This window comes from Oncorhynchus tshawytscha, linkage group LG30 (genome assembly GCF_018296145.1).
Source record: "Oncorhynchus tshawytscha isolate Ot180627B linkage group LG30, Otsh_v2.0, whole genome shotgun sequence".
Taxonomy (NCBI): domain Eukaryota; kingdom Metazoa; phylum Chordata; class Actinopteri; order Salmoniformes; family Salmonidae; genus Oncorhynchus; species Oncorhynchus tshawytscha.
The window spans coordinates 47,941,113-47,962,325 of record NC_056458.1 but is presented as its reverse complement, the minus strand read 5'-3'; the positions used below and the strand labels follow the sequence as shown (position 1 = coordinate 47,962,325).

General features: G+C 44.2%; 1 protein-coding gene across 1 annotated transcript in view; it reads right to left on the bottom strand.

Moving 5' to 3' along the window:
* The window catches only part of LOC112238581 (reticulon-4 receptor-like 1), a 162,886-nt gene extending 143,297 nt beyond the window's left edge, over positions 1-19,589 (bottom strand). The window contains exon 1 of the mRNA XM_042309632.1: positions 19,006-19,589. Within this exon, the coding sequence (XP_042165566.1) occupies positions 19,006-19,015 (10 nt within the window). The 5' untranslated portion in view covers positions 19,016-19,589. The remainder of the gene's footprint in view (positions 1-19,005) is intronic.
* Positions 19,590-21,213: the final 1,624 nt, after the last annotated feature.

Here is a 21,213-nt window from a genome sequence, read left to right as displayed (position 1 = left end):
ACTGAAGCCTCAGTCCCCTCATCCAGCTGGTCCTGGGGCTGAGTTCACTAACCTGCTCTACTAACACACTGAAGCCTCAGGACCAGAACATCCAATCAATGAGATCAAAACAAATTACAACACAGTCAAAACAACACTACATTTCTTATTGGGAAACACAAGCACAAACACAAAGCAAAATGCAGTGCTGTCTGGCCCTAAATCGACAGTACACCGTGGCTAAGTATATGACCATGGTTACTGATCAAAACCTTAGAAAAACCTTGACAAAACACAGGCTCAGTGAGCACAGCCTTGCCATTGAGATGGGTAGACACAGGAAAACCTGGCTCCCTGTAGAGAAAAGGCTGTGAAACCACTGCAACACAGCAGAACCTGAGACGGAGCTGCATTTCCTGACAAAATGCTACCAGCCATAAGATGAGGGACAGTGTCTGACAGACCAATCAACCTGCACATGTCCTCAATGCTTATTGTTATTGTTCAATGTATGGTTGTTTTGACCCTTGGTAATTGTTGTTCCTGCTGTCACGATGACAATTTGGATTCTCATTATTTTAATATTGTAGATATCCAAAGTAAACTTTGGCGATATGCACATTGTTACATCATGCCAATAAAGCAATTTGAATTGAGAAAGAGAGAGGAGAAGTACCGATAGAGAGAGAGAGGGAGAGAGAGAGAGGAGAGGTACTGACAGAGAGAGAGGGAGAGAGAGAGATAAGGGGAGGGAGAAAGTATGAGAATGAGTGTGAAAGAGAATCTTTGTTGTCATTGTTTATGTTGATATTTGTTGCTGTTATTTATAGGCTCAGACAGATGACAAAAAGGCTACTGTATTCCAACTAAGTACAATGTGAGAGAGAGAGAGAGGGAGAGAGAGAGCGAGAGAGAAAGGGAGCGAGAGGGAGGAGAGATAACCATTTTTGTGAACGGGGTGATTTATAGTTATCTTCCTACTACAGTGATTCAAGTGGCCGTGGCTTGCTACATAAAGCAGGCAGACAGGCATCCAGTTACTGTTTTTGATTGGACGTTAGAATGGGCTAAACGAGTGACTTTGAGCGTGGTATGATCGTCGGTGTCAGATGTGGGCGGTTTCAGTATGTCAGAAAAGGTTTGTTGTGTTTCACACACAACAGTGTCAACACTAGGGGTGTCAAACTCATTCAGTGGAGGGCTGCTGTTTTTTTTTTTTTTTTTCCCTTTCAACTAAGACCTTGACAACCAGGTGAGTTCCTTACGAGGGAGGAGTGAAAACCCTCAGCCAATCAGCCCTCAACAGAATGACATTAACACGTCTAGGGGGTTGACAGAGAACGTCGCGACAAACAAAAAACATCTGGTCAGCGGCACAAACAGTTTGTTGGCAAGTAACAGCGCAGTACAACAGTGGCGTGCAGAGCGACAAATCGGAACGCACAACTCGCCGGTCCTTGTCACGGATTGGCTATTGCAGCAGACGACCAGCTTAAAAACAAAAAGAAGTGGCACGCGGTCACTTGACAACTGAGGAGGGGAGAAACAACCTGGTCCAACGAATCCCGGTTCCTGTTGAGTCATGCTGATGGCTTTGGCGTAAGCAGCATTGGTCCATGCCTGGTGCCAACGGTAGAGGCCGGTGGTGGTTGGTGTACTGGTGGTAGGGAATGTTTTCCTGGTCCCTTGATATCAATTGAGCAATTTTTCTATGTCCCGAAGAATTCAGGCTGGGTCCGATCCGGTACTAGGAGGGTGTACATAATAAACTGGCCACTGAGGGTCCATCTTTGTCCCCCCCCCAGCCTGAGGGAAGAAATCCCTCTCTCTTTCTCCCCCTCACACTCTCTCTCCCCCTCACCCCCTCAGCCATCAGACAAAGGAGATAAGACCGCTAGCTATTCCTCCATGTTAGCTCGGCCGGCAAGGCACCCTTTCCCCTATATAATTTGGGCCAGAACACTTCCTGGTTCTATGACAGACCTTCTAATGACAGAATCCCCCACACGGTTGAGAGGAACACAGGGTCAAGCTGCAGTGGATGGAGATGTTGTAGGGTTAAGGGCAATTGCTCAATAGTCCAATGGTAGGATGTGAGCCCAGCTACCTTGCTCTGAGTATCTCACTGACCATTTTTTAGAACTCAAACACATTCTAACCGTTCTGATTGGTCCCAGAAACCGATGGGTTGGGTCAGAACAAGAACACACGTGAGTAAAGTGGCGTTTTGGGTTTTTGATACTCTGATTGATAAGGGATAATCCAAATCGCTGATGACTTTGTGTTCAACAACCCCTCATTTTGACGTCCCCACAAAACGACGTCAGACTTGGGCCGAAGTCTGTAGCGAACATAGAGCAGTGGAAGAATGCCGTTTGAGTCGTCAGGCAGGAACCCAGCATCGGCCCGGGATTATAACATGCGAACTGTCAGGCCACATATCCTACTCCTCAGCTGCTGGGCCACCTACCACCCCCATGGAAACAGAGCAAAGCTGTGGTGGTTCTCTCTCTCTCTCTCTGTCTGTCTCTCTCTCTCTCTCTCCTACAAGGCTGAGAGCATCTGCCTGGTGTATAACTCAATGTTCCAGCTTTGGCATTTAGTCACACACACCAAGACAACAGCTTCGCCCCTGTGTATCAATGCCACAAGCGACACAAAAGCTCCCTCCCTCCCTGGTGTTGTGTTCAGTGTAATCAGAGGTGTAGAAGGTTTATCCTACACCACTCTCTTCCACAACAAACCAGATATAAACAAAAACTGTGTGCGTGTTGAGTGGCCCAACTCAAAGGCAGAACTATAGCCAACACACAGTAAAATAGTGCCAACAGGCAGAAGGAGTCTTGGCCAAGCATCTAAAGAATGGGTGAGAGGGTGCTTGAATGAATGGCTCTCTCTCCAATCGCTGTAGGAGGGCACTTCCCCAAGAGTACATCCGCTTTCAGATTTGTTATTTAGTAGCTCCATCTATGAATTTGAGGTTACATTTCCTTATCCCTCAGTTGTTTACTCACCCTCCCCCCCAAATAAAATGTGGCGGGTGCGAGTTTTGTTGTTGTTTGAATCACGAACTGCAGCTTTAACCTTTTACTGCAGTGGGCGTTAAATCAGGGTAACACGGAGTATTGATTGGTAGTCTTAAACAAATCTACTTTTGAAACCAAAGTATACACCTCACACATGGTTGGGTTTGAAAAAAAATTGACCATATCTGATATAGAGTTGAAATTTTGAGTTTGCATCCCAATATTACACGTTATACACAGTACCAGTCAAAAGTTTGGACACACCTACTCATTAAGCTTTTTTTCTTTATTTTTACTATTTTCTACATTGTAGAATAATAGTGAAGACATCAAAACAATTAAATAACACATATGGAATCATGTAGTAACCAAGAAACGAGTTAAACAAATCCAAAATATATTTTAGATTTTAGATTCTTCAAAATAGCCACCTTTTGCCTTGCTGGCAGCTTTAAACTCTCTTGGTGTTCTCTCAACCAGTTTCACCTGGAATGCTTTTCCAACAGTCACCACTAGGAGCGCCGCCTCTGGATGAACGTTTTCCTGTTTGCTTATGGTCTTATACAGCTCATTGCGGTCTTAGTGCCAGCATCGGTTTGTGTTGGTAAATAGACAGTTATAAAAAAATATAGATGAAAACTCTTGGTAAATAGTGTGGTCTACAGCTTATCATGAGATACTCTACCTCAGGCGAGCAAAACCTTGAGACTTCTTTCATATTAGATTTCATGCACCAGCTGTTATTGACAAATAGACACAGACCACCACCCCTTGTCTTACCGGAGGCAGCTGTTCTATCTTGCTGATGCAGAGTTAACCCAGCCAGCTGTATGTTATCCATGTTGTCTTTCAGCCAAGACTAGGTGAAACATAAGACATTACAGTTATTAATGTCCCGTTGGTAGGATAGTCGTGAACGTAGATCATCCAGTTTATTCTCCAGTGATTGGTCCCGTTGGTAGGATAGTCATGAACGTAGATCATCCAGTTTATTCTCCAGTGATTGGTCCCGTTGGTAGGATAGTCTTGAACGTAGATCATCCAGTTTATTCTCCAGTGATTGGTCCCATTGGTAGGATAGTCGTGATCGGAGCTCATCCATTTTGTTATCCCAATGATTGCACGTTGGCTAATAGGACTGATGGTAGAGGGGGATTCGCCATCGGATCCTTACCAACCTACGTCCCCGATATTTCCATCTCTCCTTCATGTGAATGATGGGGATTTGGGCCTTGTCGGGTGTCTGAAGTAAATGCTTTGCGTTCGTTAAAGAAACTCGTTCAAGAAAAAAAAACGTTGTCTCTGTACGAGGCGAGTTATCGCTGTCCTGATATCTAGAAGCTCTTTGTCTACTCCGAGGTGAGTGATCGCTGTCCTGATATCCAGAAGCTCTTTGTCTAATCCGAGGTGAGTGATCGCTGTCCTGATATCTAGAAGCTCTTTGTCTACTCCGAGGTGAGTGATCGCTGTCCTGATATCCAGAAGCTCTTTGTCTACTCCGAGGCGAGTGATCGCTGTCCTGATATCCAGAAGGTCTTTGTCTACTCCGAGGTGAGTGATCGCTGTCCTGATATCTAGAAGCTCTTTGTCTACTCCGAGGCGAGTTATCGCTGTCCTGATATCTAGAAGCTCTTTTTCGGTCATAAGAGACGGTGGCAGAAACATTATGTACAAAATAAGTTACAAATAATGTGAAAAAACACACACAATAACACAACCCCCTCTCTCTCTCTCATTCTCCCTTACTCTCATTAGTTTTCTCCATCACTCTGTTTGGTAGTGGTGAAGTAAAGGTGATGGACAGACTGTATCAGGGACAAAGCACCTCCACATTACACCACATTTCAGCACTTCCACTTACAGACAGCTGTATATTCAACACACAGACACATGGCCCTTTATCGTGTGTGTGTGGTGGCGGATGGGAACTCAGCCAGTCTCGTAAACAAACAAGCACACACACATCTCTGGCCTATTTATTCCAGTCCACACACACACACAACCACCGGCCCCCAGTCTAGCCCTGTATGGTTTCATCAGTAATGAGGACAGAGACCAGGTGGGACAAACCAACTGGCCTAACCCATAATGATCTGTGTGTGTGTGTGTGTGTGTGTGTGTGTATGTTTGTGTTAGACAGACCGATGGTATTCTCCGTATGCTTGTAGTGTTTGTGTGTTAGACAGACCGATGGTATCCTGCGTATGCTTATAGTGTGTGTGTGTGGGTGTGTGTGTGTGTGTGTGTGTTAGACAGACCGATGCTCCCCTATTGCAGTCCTACGGACCATTTTTATTTTTCTAGGAACTCAGTCAGGGCTTCAACTTACTGTTGAAAGATAAAAGAACAGAATACCCAAGGTGCAATTGGAAAATGTGGTTGTGCATCAGCAATCACTCAATTGTCCCATGTCAGCATAACATTCTTAGATTGGTTAGAGTGTAGGGACGGCAGGGTAGCCTAGTGGTTAGAGTGTAGAGGCGGCAGGTAGCCTAGTGGTTAGAGTGTAGGGACGGCATGGTAGTCTAGTAGTTAGAGCGTTGGACTAGTAACCGGAAGGTTGCAAGTTCAAATCCCTGAGCTGACAAGCTACAAATCTGTCATTCTGCCCCTGAACAGGCAGTTGCTCCACTGTTCCTAGACCACTTACCCCACTGTTCCTAGACCAGTTACCCCACTGTTCCTAGACCAGTTAAGGTACCCTGAACAGGCAGTTAACCCACCGTCATTGAAAATAAGAATTTGTTCTTAAACTGACTTGCCTGGTAAAAAAATTTTATCAGTTATTATATAAAAAACTACACATTTTTTTCTGCTCGGCAAAATAAGTAGAATTGCATGAAAGGAGTTATATAGAGTAGCAAGAAAAAGTATGTGAACCTTTAGGAAATACCTGGATTTCTACATAAATTGGTCATAAAATTTGATCTGATCTTCATCTAGGTCACAACAACAGACAAACACAGTCTGCTTAAACTAATAACACACAAACAATTATACGTTTTCATGTCTGTATTGAAAACACAGTGGAAACATTCACAGTGCAGGGTGGGAAAAGTATGTGAACCCTTAGATTTAATAACTGGGTGACCCTCCTTTGGCAGCAATAACCTCAACCAAACATTTTATGTAGTTGCGGATCAGACCTGCACAACGGTCAAGAGGAATTTTGGACCATTCCTCTTTACAAAACTGTTCCAGATCAGCAATATTCAAGGATTTCTGGCATGAACTGATCTCTTGATGTCATGCTACAGCATCTCAATCGGGTTGAGGTCACCCCAGAAGGGATTTTTCTTCTGTTCATTCTGTTGTTGATTTACTTCTGTGTTCTGTTGCATCACCCAACGTCTGTTGAGCTTCAATTGGCGAGCAGATAGCCTTACATTCTCCTGCAAAACGTCTTGATAAACTTGGGAATTCATTTGTTTGTCAATGATAGCAAGCTGTCCAGGCCCTGAGGCAGCAAAGCAGCCCCAAACCATGATACTCCCTCCACCAGACTTTACAGTTGGGATGAGGTGTTGGTGTGCTGTGCTGTGCCTTTTTTTTCCACACATAGTGTTGTGTGTTCCTTCCAAACAACTCAACTTTAGTTAAATCTGTCTACAGAATATTTTGCCAGCAGCACTGCGGAGCATTTACATGCAACAATGTTTTTTTTGGACAGCAGTGGCTTCTTCTGTGGTGTCTTCCGTGGTGTCCTCCCATGAACACGATTCTTGATTAGTGTTTTAGTTATCATAGACTCGCCAACAGAGATGTGTTAGGAAAATTATGATTAAATGACTGAACAATAGTCTATTTTTTTAAATTTTATTTCACCTTTATTTAACCAGGTAGGCTAGTTGAGAACAAGTTCTCATTTACAACTGCGACCTGGCCAAGATAAAGCATAGCAGTGTGAGCAGACAACACAGAGTTACACATGGAATAAACAATTAACAAGTCAATAACACAGTAGAAAACAAAGGGGGAGTCTATATACAATGTGTGCAAAAGGCATGAGGAGGTAGACGAATAGTTACAATTTTGCAGATTAACACTGGAGTGATAAATGATCAGATGGTCATGTACAGGTAGAGATATTGGTGTGCAAAAGAGCAGAAAAGTAAATAAATAAAAACAGTATGGGGATGAGGTAGGTGAATATGGGTGGGCTATTTACCAATAGACTATGTACAGCTGCAGCGATCGGTTAGCTGCTCAGATAGCTGATGTTTGAAGTTGGTGAGGGAGATAAAAGTCTCCAACTTCAGCGATTTTTGCAATTCGTTCCAGTCACAGGCAGCAGAGTACTGGAACGAAAGGCGGCCACATGAGGTGTTGGCTTTAGGGATGATCAGTGAGATACACCTGCTGGAGCGCGTGCTACGGATGGGTGTTGCCATCGTGACCAGTGAACTGAGATAAGGCGGAGCTTTACCTAGCATGGACTTGTAGATGACCTGGAGCCAGTGGGTCTGGCGACGAATATGTAGCGAGGGCCAGCCGACTAGAGCATACAAGTCGCAGTGGTGGGTGGTATAAGGTGCTTTAGTGACAAAACGGATGGCACTGTGATATACTGCATCCAGTTTGCTGAGTAGAGTGTTGGAAGCCATTTTGTAGATGACATCGCCGAAGTCGAGGATTGGTAGGATAGTCAGTTTTACTAGGGTAAGCTTGGCGGCGTGAGTGAAGGAGGCTTTGTTGCAGAATAGAAAGCCGACTCTAGATGTGATTTTTGATTGGAGATGTTTGATATGAGTCTGGAAGGAGAGTTTGCAGTCTAGCCAGACACCTAGGTACTTATAGATGTCCACATATTCAAGGTCGGAACCATCCAGGGTGGTGATGCTAGTCGGGCATGCGGGTGCAGGCAGCGATCGGTTGAAAAGCATGCATTTGGTTTTACTAGCGTTTAAGAGCAGTTGGAGGCCACGGAAGGAGTGTTGTATGGCATTGAAGCTTGTTTGGAGGTTAGATAGCACAGTGTCCAATGACGGGCCGAAAGTATATAGAATGGTGTCGTCTGCGTAGAGGTGGATCAGGGAATCGCCCGCAGCAAGAGCAACATCATTGATATACACAGAGAAAAGAGTCGGCCCGAGAATTGAACCCTGTGGCACCCCCATAGAGACTGCCAGAGGACCGGACAGCATGCCCTCCGATTTGACACACTGAACTCTGTCTGCAAAGTAATTGGTGAACCAGGCAAGGCAGTCATCCGAAAAACCGAGGCTACTGAGTCTGCCGATGAGAATATGGTGATTGACAGAGTCGAAAGCCTTGGCAAGGTCGATGAAGACGGCTGCACAGTACTGTCTTTTATCGATGGCGGTTATGATATTGTTTAGTACCTTGAGTGTGGCTGAGGTGCACCCGTGACCAGCTCGGAAGCCAGATTGCACAGCGGAGAAGGTATGGTGGGATTCGAGATGGTCAGTGACCTGTTTGTTGAATTGGCTTTCGAAGACCTTAGATAGGCAGGGCAGGATGGATATAGGTCTGTAACAGTTTGGGTCCAGGGTGTCTCCCCCTTTGAAGAGGGGGATGACTGCGGCAGCTTTCCAATCCTTGGGGATCTCAGACGATATGAAAGAGAGGTTGAACAGGCTGGTAAATCAAATCAAATCAAATCAAATCAAATCAAATCAAATTTTATTTGTCACATACACATGGTTAGCAGATGTTAATGCGAGTGTAGCGAAATGCTTGTGCTTCTAGTTCCGACAATGCAGTAATAACGAGCAAGTAATCTAACTAACAATTCCAAAAAAAAAACTACTGTCTTATACACAGTGTAAGGGGATAAAGAATATGTACATAAGGATATATGAATGAGTGATGGTACAGAGCAGCATAGGCAAGATACAGTAGATGATATCGAGTACAGTATATACATATGAGATAAGTATGTAAACCAAGTGGCATAGTTAAAGTGGCTAGTGATACATGTATTACATAAGGATGCAGTCGATGATATAGAGTACAGTATCAACGTATGCATATGAGATGAACAATGTAGGGTAAGTAACATTATATAAGGTAGCATTGTTTAAAGTGGCTAGTGATATATTTACATAATTTCCCATCAATTCCCATGATTAAAGTGGCTGGAGTAGAGTCAGTGTCATTGACAGTGTGTTGGCAGTAGCCACTCAATGTTAGTGGTGGCTGTTTAACAGTCTGATGGCCTTGAGATAGAAGCTGTTTTTCAGTCTCTCGGTCCCAGCTTTGATGCACCTGTACTGACCTCGCCTTCTGGATGACAGCGGGGTGAACAGGCAGTGGCTCGGGTGGTTGATGTCCTTGATGATCTTTATGGCCTTCCTGTAGCATCGGGTGGTGTAGGTGTCCTGGAGGGCAGGTAGTTTGCCCCCGGTGATGCGTTGTGCAGACCTCACTACCCTCTGGAGAGCCTTACGGTTGAGGGCGGTGCAGTTGCCATACCAGGCGGTGATACAGCCCGCCAGGATGCTCTCGATTGTGCATCTGTAGAAGTTTGTGAGTGCTTTTGGTGACAAGCCGAATTTCTTCAGCCTCCTGAGGTTGAAGAGGCGCTGCTGCGCCTTCCTCACGATGCTGTCTGTGTGAGTGGACCAATTCAGTTTGTCTGTGATGTGTATGCCGAGGAACTTAAAACTTGCTACCCTCTCCACTACTGTTCCATCGATGTGGATGGGGGTGTTCCCTCTGCTGTTTCCTGAAGTCCACAATCATCTCCTTAGTTTTGTTGACGTTGAGTGTGAGGTTATTTTCCTGACACCACACTCCGAGGGCCCTCACCTCCTCCCTGTAGGCCGTCTCGTCGTTGTTGGTAATCAAGCCTACCACTGTTGTGTCGTCCGCAAACTTGATGATTGAGTTGGAGGCGTGCATGGCCACGCAGTCGTGGGTGAACAGGGAGTACAGGAGGGGGCTCAGAACGCACCCTTGTGGGGCCCCAGTGTTGAGGATCAGCGGGGAGGAGATGTTGTTGCCTACCCTCACCACCTGGGGGCGGCCCGTCAGGAAGTCCAGTACCCAGTTGCACAGGGCGGGGTCGAGACCCAGGGTCTCGAGCTTGATGACGAGCTTGGAGGGTACTATGGTGTTGAATGCCGAGCTGTAGTCGATGAACAGCATTCTCACATAGGTATTCCTCTTGTCCAGATGGGTTAGGGCAGTGTGCAGTGTGGTTGAGATTGCATCGTCTGTGGACCTATTTGGGCGGTAAGCAAATTGGAGTGGGTCAAGGGTGTCAGGTAGGGTGGAGGTGATATGGTCCTTGACTAGTCTCTCAAAGCACTTCATGATGACGGATGTGAGTGCTACGGGGCGGTAGTCGTTTAGCTCAGTTACCTTAGCTTTCTTGGGAACAGGAACAATGGTGGCCCTCTTGAAGCATGTGGGAACAGCAGACTGGTATAGGGATTGGTTGAATATGTCCGTAAACACACCGGCCAGCTGGTCTGCGCATGCTCTGAGGGCGCGGCTGGGGATGCCGTCTGGGCCTGCAGCCTTGCGAGGGTTAACACGTTTAAATGTCTTACTCACTTCGGCTGCAGTGAAGGAGAGACCGCATGATTCCGTTGCAGGCCGTGTCAGTGGCACTGTATTGTCCTCAAAGCGGGCAAAAAGTTATTTAGTCTGCCTGGGAGCAAGACATCCTGGTCCGTGACTGGGCTGGGTTTCTTCCTGTAGTCCGTGATTGATTGTAGACCCTGCCACATACCTCTTGTGTCTGAGCCGTTGAATTGAGATTCTACTTTGTCTCTGTACTGGCGCTTAGCTTGTTTGATAGCCTTGCGGAGGGAATAGCTGCACTGTTTGTATTCAGTCATGTTACCAGACACCTTGCCCTGATTAAAAGCAGTGGTTCGTGCCTTCAGTTTCACACGAATGCTGCCATCAATCCACGGTTTCTGGTTAGGGAATGTTTTAATCGTTGCTATGGGAACGACATCTTCAACGCACGTTCTAATGAACTCGCACACCGTATCAGCGTATTCGTCAATGTTGTTGTCTGACGCAATACGAAACATCTCCCAGTCCACGTGATGGAAGCAGTCTTGGAGTGTGGAGTCAGCTTGGTCGGACCAGCGTTGGACAGACCTCAGCGTGGGAGCTTCTTGTTTTAGTTTCTGTCTGTAGGCAGGGATCAACAAAATGGAGTCGTGGTCAGCTTTTCCGAAAGGGGGCGGGGTAATAGGGGTTGCGACAATGGCGGCGGATAGTTTCAGAAATAGGGGGTCCAGATTGTCAAGCCCAGCTGATTTGCTGATCTAATTTTAAATGAAACTGTAACTTAAGTCAACTTATACTCTGTTTTATTATATCTGATTAACAATAGGAGTTCATAAGAAGGGATTGTGTGACACGGACAAGGAGTAATTCAAGTTAATGAACACCATTCCGACTAGGAAGAAAGAAATGGGTTGTGGATTAAGTAAACAGATAAGGTAGTTAACCTATGGTTGAACCAACGAAACTGAGCTCTGGGGTGTTTTAGATAAGACGGTGAGTGCATTCCTAGGTTTTCTGTTAATTAGAACTGTCAGCTAAGTGGTGATCAATAATAGTGAGGAATCAAAAGTTAATTCAGTTGTGTTGTGTGTCCTGTGTATGTGCTAGTGGGTCAGAATTAACTTTGAATGAACTTGTAAAGTTCCCTTTGTCCCGGTCTAGAGGAGATTCATTTTGGAAACAATGAAATGACGTCATGTTATTGTATATAAACTGTTGCTCGTGGTAACATGGCAGCGTGCTCCGAGAATAAATTCTGTTACCTATTATTGATAAGACTGGTCTCCGTCTATTTTATGCAAACAAGAATCTTACAAATTCTCATAAAATAGATTAAGGGAATTCAATTAATGAAAACACATTGGTATAATTAAATTACAGTAACAAGATGTTAGCATGTTCCAGAGATTTCTGTAAGTCTTTAGCTGACACTCTAGGATTCTTCTTGACCTCATTGAGCATTCTGCACTATGCTCTTGCAGTCATCTTTGCAGGATGGCCACTCCTAGGGAGAGTAGCAACAGTGCTGAATTTTCTCCATTTATAGACTATTAGTCTTACCCTGGACTGATGAACATCAAGGCTTTTAGAGATACTTCTGTAACCCTTTCCAGCGTTATGCAAGTCAACAATTCTTCATTTTAATCTTCTGAGATCTATTTTTTCGAGGCACCAACATCTTCAATCTCGTCTCATTGATTGGACTCCAGGTTAGGTGACTCCTGACTCCAATTAGCTTTTGGGGAAGTCATTAGCCTGGGGGGTTCACATACTTTTTACAACCTACACTGTGAATGTTTAAATTATGTATTCAATATAGACAAGAAGAATATAATAATTTCTGTTTAGTTTAAGCAGACTGAGTTTGTCTGTTGTTGTCAGTTGTTGTGATTTAGATGAAGATCAGATCAAATTTGATGACCAATTTATGCAGCAATCTGTCATTGCGAAATCTTCTCTCCACCCCATGGTGAAATGTGTAGAATTGCAGCAAACTTGCTTTAAAACGGCAAGATTTTCTCTACACCCCAAATGCAGCTACTACCTGGCTACCACTGCTCACACCCCGACAGCTCCTACCTGGCTACCACTGCTCACACCCCGACAGCTCCTACCTGGCTGCCACTGATCACACCCCGACAGCTCCTACCTGGCTGCCACTGCTCACACCCCGACAGCTCCTACCTGGCTACCACTGCTCACACCCCGACAGCTCCTACCTGGCTGCCACTGATCACACCCCGACAGCTCCTACCTGGCTGCCACTGATCACACCCCGACAGCTCCTACCTGGCTGCCACTGATCACACCCCGACAGCTCCTACCTGGCTGCCACTGATCACACCCCGACAGCTCCTACCTGGCTGCCACTGCTCACACCCCGACAGCTCCTACCTGGCTGCCACGGATCACACCCCGACAGCTCCTACCTGGCTGCCACTGCTCACACCCCGACAGCTCCTACCTGGCTGCCACTGATCACACCCCGACAGCTCCTACCTTGCCACGGATCACACCCCGACAGCTCCTACCTGGCTGCCACTGCTCACACCCCGACAGCTCCTACCTGGCTGCCACTGCTCAACCCCGACAGCTCCTACCTGGCTGCCACGGATCACACCCCGACAGCTCCTACCTGGCTGCCACGGATCACACCCCGACAGCTCCTACCTGGCTGCCACTGCTCACACCCCGACAGCTCCTACCTGGCTGCCACTGCTCACACCCCGACAGCTCCTACCTGGCTGCCACTGATCACACCCCGACTGTATTTCAGCTTGTACATGACTCACCTAATCAAATCAAATTTGATTTGTCACATGTGCCAAATACAACAATCCCTTAACCAACAATGTTTGAAGAAAAAAAGTGTTAAGTAAATAATAGAAAAAATATATAAAAAAATAAAAACGTAAGTAACAAATAATTAAACAGCAGCAGTAAAGTAACAATAGCGAGGCTATATACAGGGTATTACGGTACAGAGTCAATGTGGAGGCTATATACAGGGTATTACGGTACAGAGTCAATGTGGAGGCTATATACAGGGTATTACGGTACAGAGTCAATGTGGAGGCTATATACAGGGTATTACGGTACAGAGTCAATGTGGAGGCTATATACAGGGTATTACGGTATAGAGTCAATGTGGGGCGGCAGTGTAGGGGCGGCAGTGTAGCCTAGTGGTTAGAGCATTGGACTATTAACCAAAAGGTTGCAAGTTCAAATCCCCGAGCTGACAAGGTACAAAATCTGTCGTTCTGCCCTTGAACAGGCAGTTAACCCACTGTTCCTAGGCCATCATTGAAAATAAGAATTTGTTCTTAACTGACTTGCCTAGTAAAATAAAGGTAAAATAAAGGTAAAATAAAGGTAAAATAAAAATAAATAAAAATGTGGAGGCTATATACAGGGGGGTACCGGTACAGAGTCAATGTGGAGGCTATATACAGGGGGGTACCGGTACAGAGTCAATGTGGAGGCTATATACAGGGTATTATGGTACAGAGTCAATGTGGAGGCTATATACAGGGTATTATGGTACAGAGTCAATGTGGAGGCTATATACAGGGTATTACGGTACAGAGTAAATGTGGAGGCTATATACAGGGTATTACGGTACAGAGTCAATGTGGAGGCTATATATAGGGTGTTACGGTACAGAGTCAATGTGGAGGCTATATACAGGGTGTTAAAACCTCTTAGGGATAGTGTGGCCAATAGCCTCGTGAAATGCATAGCGCCAAATTCAAATAAAACGCGATAAAACTCAAACTTTGATTTGATTTGATTTGATTTGATTTGACTTTCATTAAATCACACATGCAGGGTACTCAATTAAAGCTACACTCGTTGTGAATCCAGCCAACATGTCAGATTTTAAAAACGCTTTTCGGCGAAAGCATGAGAAGCTATTATCTGATAGCATGCACCCCCCCTGAACCACCTGAACGAGTTGTAAAACAAAATAATTAGCGTAGCCGGCACTACACAAAACGCTGAAATAAAATATAAAACATTCATTACCTTTGACGAGCTTCTTTGTTGGCACTCCAATATGTCCCATAAACATCACAATTGGTCCTTTTTTTCGATTAATTCCGTCCATGTATACCCAAAATGTCCATATATAAAGTACGTTTGATCCGGAAAAAAACAGCTTTTCAATAACACAACGTCACTACAAAACATTTCAAAAGTTGCCTATAAACTTTGCCAAAATATTTCAAACTACTTTTGTAATATAACTTTAGGTATTTTTAAACGTTAATAATCGATCAAATTGTAGACGGGGCAAACTGTATTCGATAGAGAAAGTAAACAAAACATGCACCATTTTCCCTCTTGCGTAACTATCAACAGTGTAATGTTGTTCCAGGATGTGCCTCTTCTTCGTTTCACCAATGATTAACTTCAACCTAATTCCAAAGACTGGTGACATCCTGTGGAAGTCGTAGGAACTGTAAAATGGGCGCTATCTAATTTCCCTTGACAAAGACAACTGAGGGAACTGTCGGAGGGAAAAAAAATGTTTATTCTGAACAGTTTTTCCATGGGGTTTTGCCTGCTACATAAGTTCTGTTAAAGTCACAGACATTATTGAACCAGTTTTAGAAACTTCAGAGTGTTTTCTATCCACACCTACTACTCATATGCATATAATATATTCCTGGCATGAGTAGCAGTAAGTTGAAATTGTGCACGCTATTTATCCAAAAGTGGAAATGCTGTCCCCTATCTCTAAGAATTAAGGTACAGTCAATGTGGAGGCTATACACAGGGTGTTACGGTACAGAGTCAACGTGCAGGGGTACCATGTAGGTAGAGTTAAAGTGACTATGCATAGATTATAATATAAACAGAGTGTAGTTAGTCTCTCTCTCTCTCTCTCTCTCTCTGTATTATGACTTGGGGGTAGAAGCTGTTAAGACCTAGACTTGCTGTGCGGTAGCAGAGAGCTCAGTCCATGACTAGGGTGGAGAGAGAGAGAGACAGACAGACAGACAGAGAGAGAGACAGATGTATGGGTAAACCACTTCTCTAATATTTTTGGCTCTATAACAAAGAATAAAGAGCAGAAACATATACATGACCAAATACAAATCTTAGAATCAACTATTAAAGACGACCAGAACCCACTGGATTTTCCAATTACCTTGAACGACTTACAGGACAAAATATAAACCCTACAACCCAAAAAGGCCAACCTCAAATATACAGACAACAAATTCCAATTGGCTATACTAAAACTCTTTAACATCATCCTTAGCTCTGGCATCTTCCCCAATATTTGGAACCAAGGACTGATCACCCCAATCCACAAAAGTGGAGACAAATTTGACCCCAATCACTACCGTGGAATATGCGTCAACAGTAACCTTGGGAAAATCCTCTGCATTATCATTAACAGCAGACTCGTACATTTCCTCAACGAAAACAATGTACTGAGAAAATGTCAAATTGGCTTTTTACCAAATTACCGTACAACAGACCATGTATTCACCCTGCACACCCTAACTGACAACCAAACAAACAAAGGCAAAGTATTCTCATGCTTTGTTGATTTCAAAAAAGCCTTAGACTCAATTTGGCATGAGGGTCTGCTATACAAATTGATGGAAAGTGTTGTTGGGGGTAAAACATACAACATTATAAAATCCATGTACACAAACAACAAGTGTGCAGTTAAAATTGACAAAAAACACACACATTTCTTCACAGAGGGTCGTGGGGTGAGACAGGGATGCAGCTTAAGCCCCACCCTCTTCAAGATATATATCAACGAATTGGCGCGGGCACGAGAAAAGTTTGCAGCACCGCGGCCTCACCCTGCTAGAATCTGAAGTCAAATGTCTACTGTTTGCTGATGATCTGGTGCTTCTGTCACCAACCAAGGAGGGCCACAGCAGCACCTAGATCTTCTGCACAGATTCTGTCAGACCTGGGCCCTGACAGTAAATCTCAGTAAGACCAAAATAATGGTGTTCCAAAAAAGGTCCAGTCGCCAGGACCACAAATACAAATTCCATCTAGACACTGTTGCCCTAGAGCACACAAAAAACTAGACATACCTTGGCCTAAACATCAGCGCCACAGGTAACTTCCACAAAGCTGCGAACAATCTGAGAGACAAGGCAAGAAGGGCATTCTATGCCATCAAAAGGAACATACATTTCAACATACCAATTAGGATCTGGCTAAAAATACTTGAATCAGTCATAGAGCCCATTGCCCTTTACGGTTGTGAGGTCTGGGGTCCGCTCACCAACCAAGACTTCACAAAATGGGACAAACACCAAATTGAGACTCTGCATACAGAATTCTACAAAAATATCCTCCGTGTACAACGTAAAACACCAAATAATGCATGCAGAGCAGAATTAGGCCGATACCCACTAATGATCAAAATCCAGAAAAGAGCTGTTAAATTCTACAACCACCTAAAAGGAAGCGATTCCCAAACCTTCCATAACAAAGCCATCACCTATATTGAGATGAACCTGCAGAAGAGTCCCCTAAGCAAGCCGGTCCTCGGGCTCTGTTCACAAACACACCCCACAGAGCCCCAGGACAGCAGCACAATTAGACCCAACCAAATCATGAGAAAACAAAAAGATAATTACTTGACACATTGGAAAGAATTAACAAAAAAACAGAGCAAACTAGAATTATATTTGGCCCTAAACAGAGAGTACACAGCGGCAGAATACCTGACCACTGTCACTGAACCAAAATTAAGGAAAGCTTTGACTATGTACAGACTTAGTGAGCATAGCCTTGCTATTGAGAAAGGCCACCGTAGACAGACCTGGCTCTCCAGAGAAGACAGGCTATGTGCTCACTGCCCACAAAATGAGGTGGAAACTGAGCTGCACTTCCTAACCTCCTGTCCAACGTATGACCATAGTAGAGAGACATATTTCCCTCAGATTACACAGATCAACAAAGAATTTGAAAACAAATCCAATTTGGATAAACTCCCATATCTACTGGGTGAAATTCCACAGTGTGCCATCACAGCAGCAAGATTTGTGACCTGTTGCCACAAGAAAAGGGCAACCAGTGAAGAACAAACACCATTGTAAATACAACCCCATATTTATGCTGATTTATTTTCCCTTGTGTTCTTTAACCATTTGTACATTGTTACAACACTGTATATATATATATATATATATACACATATATATACATACAATAATATGACATTTGTAATGTCTTTATTGTTTTGAAATGTCTGTATGTGTAATGTTTACTGTTAATTTTTATTGTTTATTTCACTTTTGTATATTATCTACCTCACTTGCTTTGGCAATGTTAACACATGTTTCCCATGCCAAGAAAGCCCCTTGAATTGAATTGAGAGACACACAGAGACAGAGACAGACAGAGAGAGAGAGAGAGAGAGAGAGACAGAGACATAGAGACAGACAGACATAGACAGAGAGACAGAGAGAGAGAGAGATCATGGTTCCACAATTGCAACCCTGCTGTCTACACAGACAGGCACCCTTTAAATAAAGGGCCAATGCAACCGTTTTAATCTCTTTTCAAACAGCCTTACAGTAAAAGAGCATTATACTGTATATGTATACATACATATAAAAACACAGGATATCACGTTTTTTGACTGCACTGGGCCTTTAATAGCAAAGTGCTGATGTTGGATTAGAACCAGATCTTGGCTAGCATTAAAAATATTTTTTTTTTTACAGCAACATTGGAGCTTTACAGAAACCTCTCTCTCGGTTAACGCTCCCGGTCCTCGGGGCCCACTGGCTCTCTTGGCGCTTGTTCCTCGAGCCGCTGTCTCGTCACCCAGCTGCTCCAGAAGGTCAGAAAGTCTCCGTCTAGGCGCGCGAATGCACGCACACACACAGACACACAATAACCGTAAACTGCAGTGCGGCACCGGTATTCTATTTTTAAAGAATAATATAACGTGATATTGATAAATATTTGATTCCCGCCGAACGAAGCCGAGCTGAGCGAGAAGAGCGGGGTGGGGGATAGAAGCATTTCATCTAAAGGACGCTCATAAAGACCAACACACTCCAGGATTTGACAACGTATTGGGAAACCACATCGCACACTTCTGCCGACACAGACCTCTTCGTAGACTACACAGGCGCGCACACACACACCTGGATAGTTCATATTTGGTAACCTCTGTAGTCGACAGCCTATACATAGACCGAGCGACCACACACACACACACACACACACACACACACACACACACACACACACACACACACACACACACACACACACACACACACACACAAACACACACACACACACACAACCATTCCAAATGCATTCCAAGTCGTGATAGAACGCTAGTCTACTGTAGGTAGGTCATCATTAACACAAAGCGCTCAGCGCAGGAACACAATGTCATACATTTCCAGCCCACTTTGGCATATGTATCCACACAAACAAACAACAACAATAGCCGATGTAACACCATTACAGCGATAGGGGGGGAAAAAAGTCGTAATCGTACCTCTAAACATGTTGAAGGCGGTTGTTCTATCCGTCTAGTCTATGTAGGCTATCCTAGTTTGGGTCCCATCCTCCCTGGATGTCTCTTTCGGCCGAACGTAGCCTACTTGTCAGGTGTTTTCTCCGGTCTGATATTAACAGTGTTGACGGGCAGAGTTGAAAACATACCCGCAGATATTCCGACGGAGAAGAAGTTAAAGCGTCTGGACGAATCTATCAAAACAATACAAGATGCACTATCTATTCCAAACGCACGGAAGGCAGGCGCAGCGTGTGTTTTTTGATGGCAGACTACCACACACTGGGCGCGTTCGAGCAGATCACTTTAGTGAAGTCGTTGACCATCATTGGTCAGCGCCTTTCAAAGTGTGTTGCATTATGGTTATAAAAATTGTCCGACTTTGCGACTACATTTCCACTGCATGAGCTTAACAAAAATCATGTGATCAAAGGTCAAGCAGTTTTCGATAAAAATCCCCTTTAAAGTCACTGTCGTTACTTCTCACCTACTGCAGCGTGCAGCAAACACCTGCATTGTGAGAGACACTATTTGTCAACCAATCAAAAGGGTGTTTTTGTTTAACCCACGCAAAACGTGGTCAAATAGATGACTGAAACAGGAACCAACTTTGCTGCAAATCTATAGCTACAGCGGATACAAATGAAAGTGATATTTGACCTGTGGGGGAGGAGGAAGGGGAGGACCATCCTCTGTGAATTTCATACAAATAGTGAAACATTTAAAAAGTTATAATTTTTAGATAAAAACTATACTAAATATAATCACACGTCACCAAATAATTGATTAAAACAAACTGTTTTTCAACTAAGGTCTATTGCCTGGGGCAGCAGGTAGCCTAGTGGTTAGAGTGTAGGGGGGGCTGGTAGTATAGTGGTTAGAGTGTAGGGGTGGCAGGTAGCCTAGTGGTTAGAGTGTAGGGGGGGCAGGTAGCCTAGTGGTTAGAGTGTAGGGGGCAGGTAGCCTAGTGGTTAGAGTGTAGAGGCGGCAGGTAGCCTAGTGGTTAGAGTGTAGGGGCAGCAGGTAGCCTAGTGGTTAGAGCGTTGGTCCAGTAACTGAAAGGTTGATAGATTGAATCCACAAGCTGACAAGGTAGAAATCTGTTGTTCTGCCCCTGAACAAGGCAGTTAACCCACTGTTCCCTGGTAGACCGTCATTGTCATTGTTGTTAACTGACTTGCCTAGTTAAACAAGTAGCCTTAGCAGCTGTAGGGCAACACCATGTTGTAGCTGGAGGACAGCTAGCTTCTGTCCTCCTCAGGGTACATTGGCTTCAATATAAAACCAAGGAGGCTCATGGTTCTCACCCCCTTCCATAGATTTACACAGTAATTTTGACAACTTCCAGAGGAAGTTCACCAACCTATCAGAGCTCTTGCAGCATGAACGGACATGTTGTCCACCCAATCAAAGTATCAGAGAATGAATCTAGTACTGAAAGCATAAGCAACAGCTAACTAGCACTGCAGTGCATAAAATGTGGTGAGTAGTTAACTCAAAGAGAGAGAAAGACAATAGTTGAACAGTTATTAACAAATTAAATTCTAAGCAAGAGAGCGAAAGAGAGCAAGCCCCTCCCCCTTTTCCACATTTTGTTACGGTACAATTCTAAAATGGATGAAATGTTCCAACAGACTCTTAACAGGTGCGTGTTTATCAATAATTGGAAGAAGCAATTTCATAATTTCATAAAAATTCATCAAGTGCTGTCACGTTCGTTATAAGGATCGGACCAAGGTATGCCAGTTTGGTATGGGTACATTCTTCTTTATTTAAAGAATGAACACTGAACAAACTAACAAAATAACAAAATTAACCTTGACGCTATACGACCGAGTGCTGACAGGCAACTACACATAGACAAGATCCCACAAACACCAAAAGAAAATGGCTACCTAAATATCATCCCCAATCAGAGACAATGATAAACAGCTGCCTCTGATTGGGAAACATATCAGGCAACCATAGACATACAAATCACCTAGACCTACAAAAACCCTAGACATACAAAAACCCTAGACATACAAAAACCTAGACATACAAAAACGAGACAATACAAAAACTGGCATACCCACCCTAGTCATACCCCGACCTAACCAAAATATAAAGAAAACCGAGATATCTCAGGTCAGGGCGTGACATTTGCAGCGTCTGAATGCTCTTAATTACATCAGACCAACACATATATTT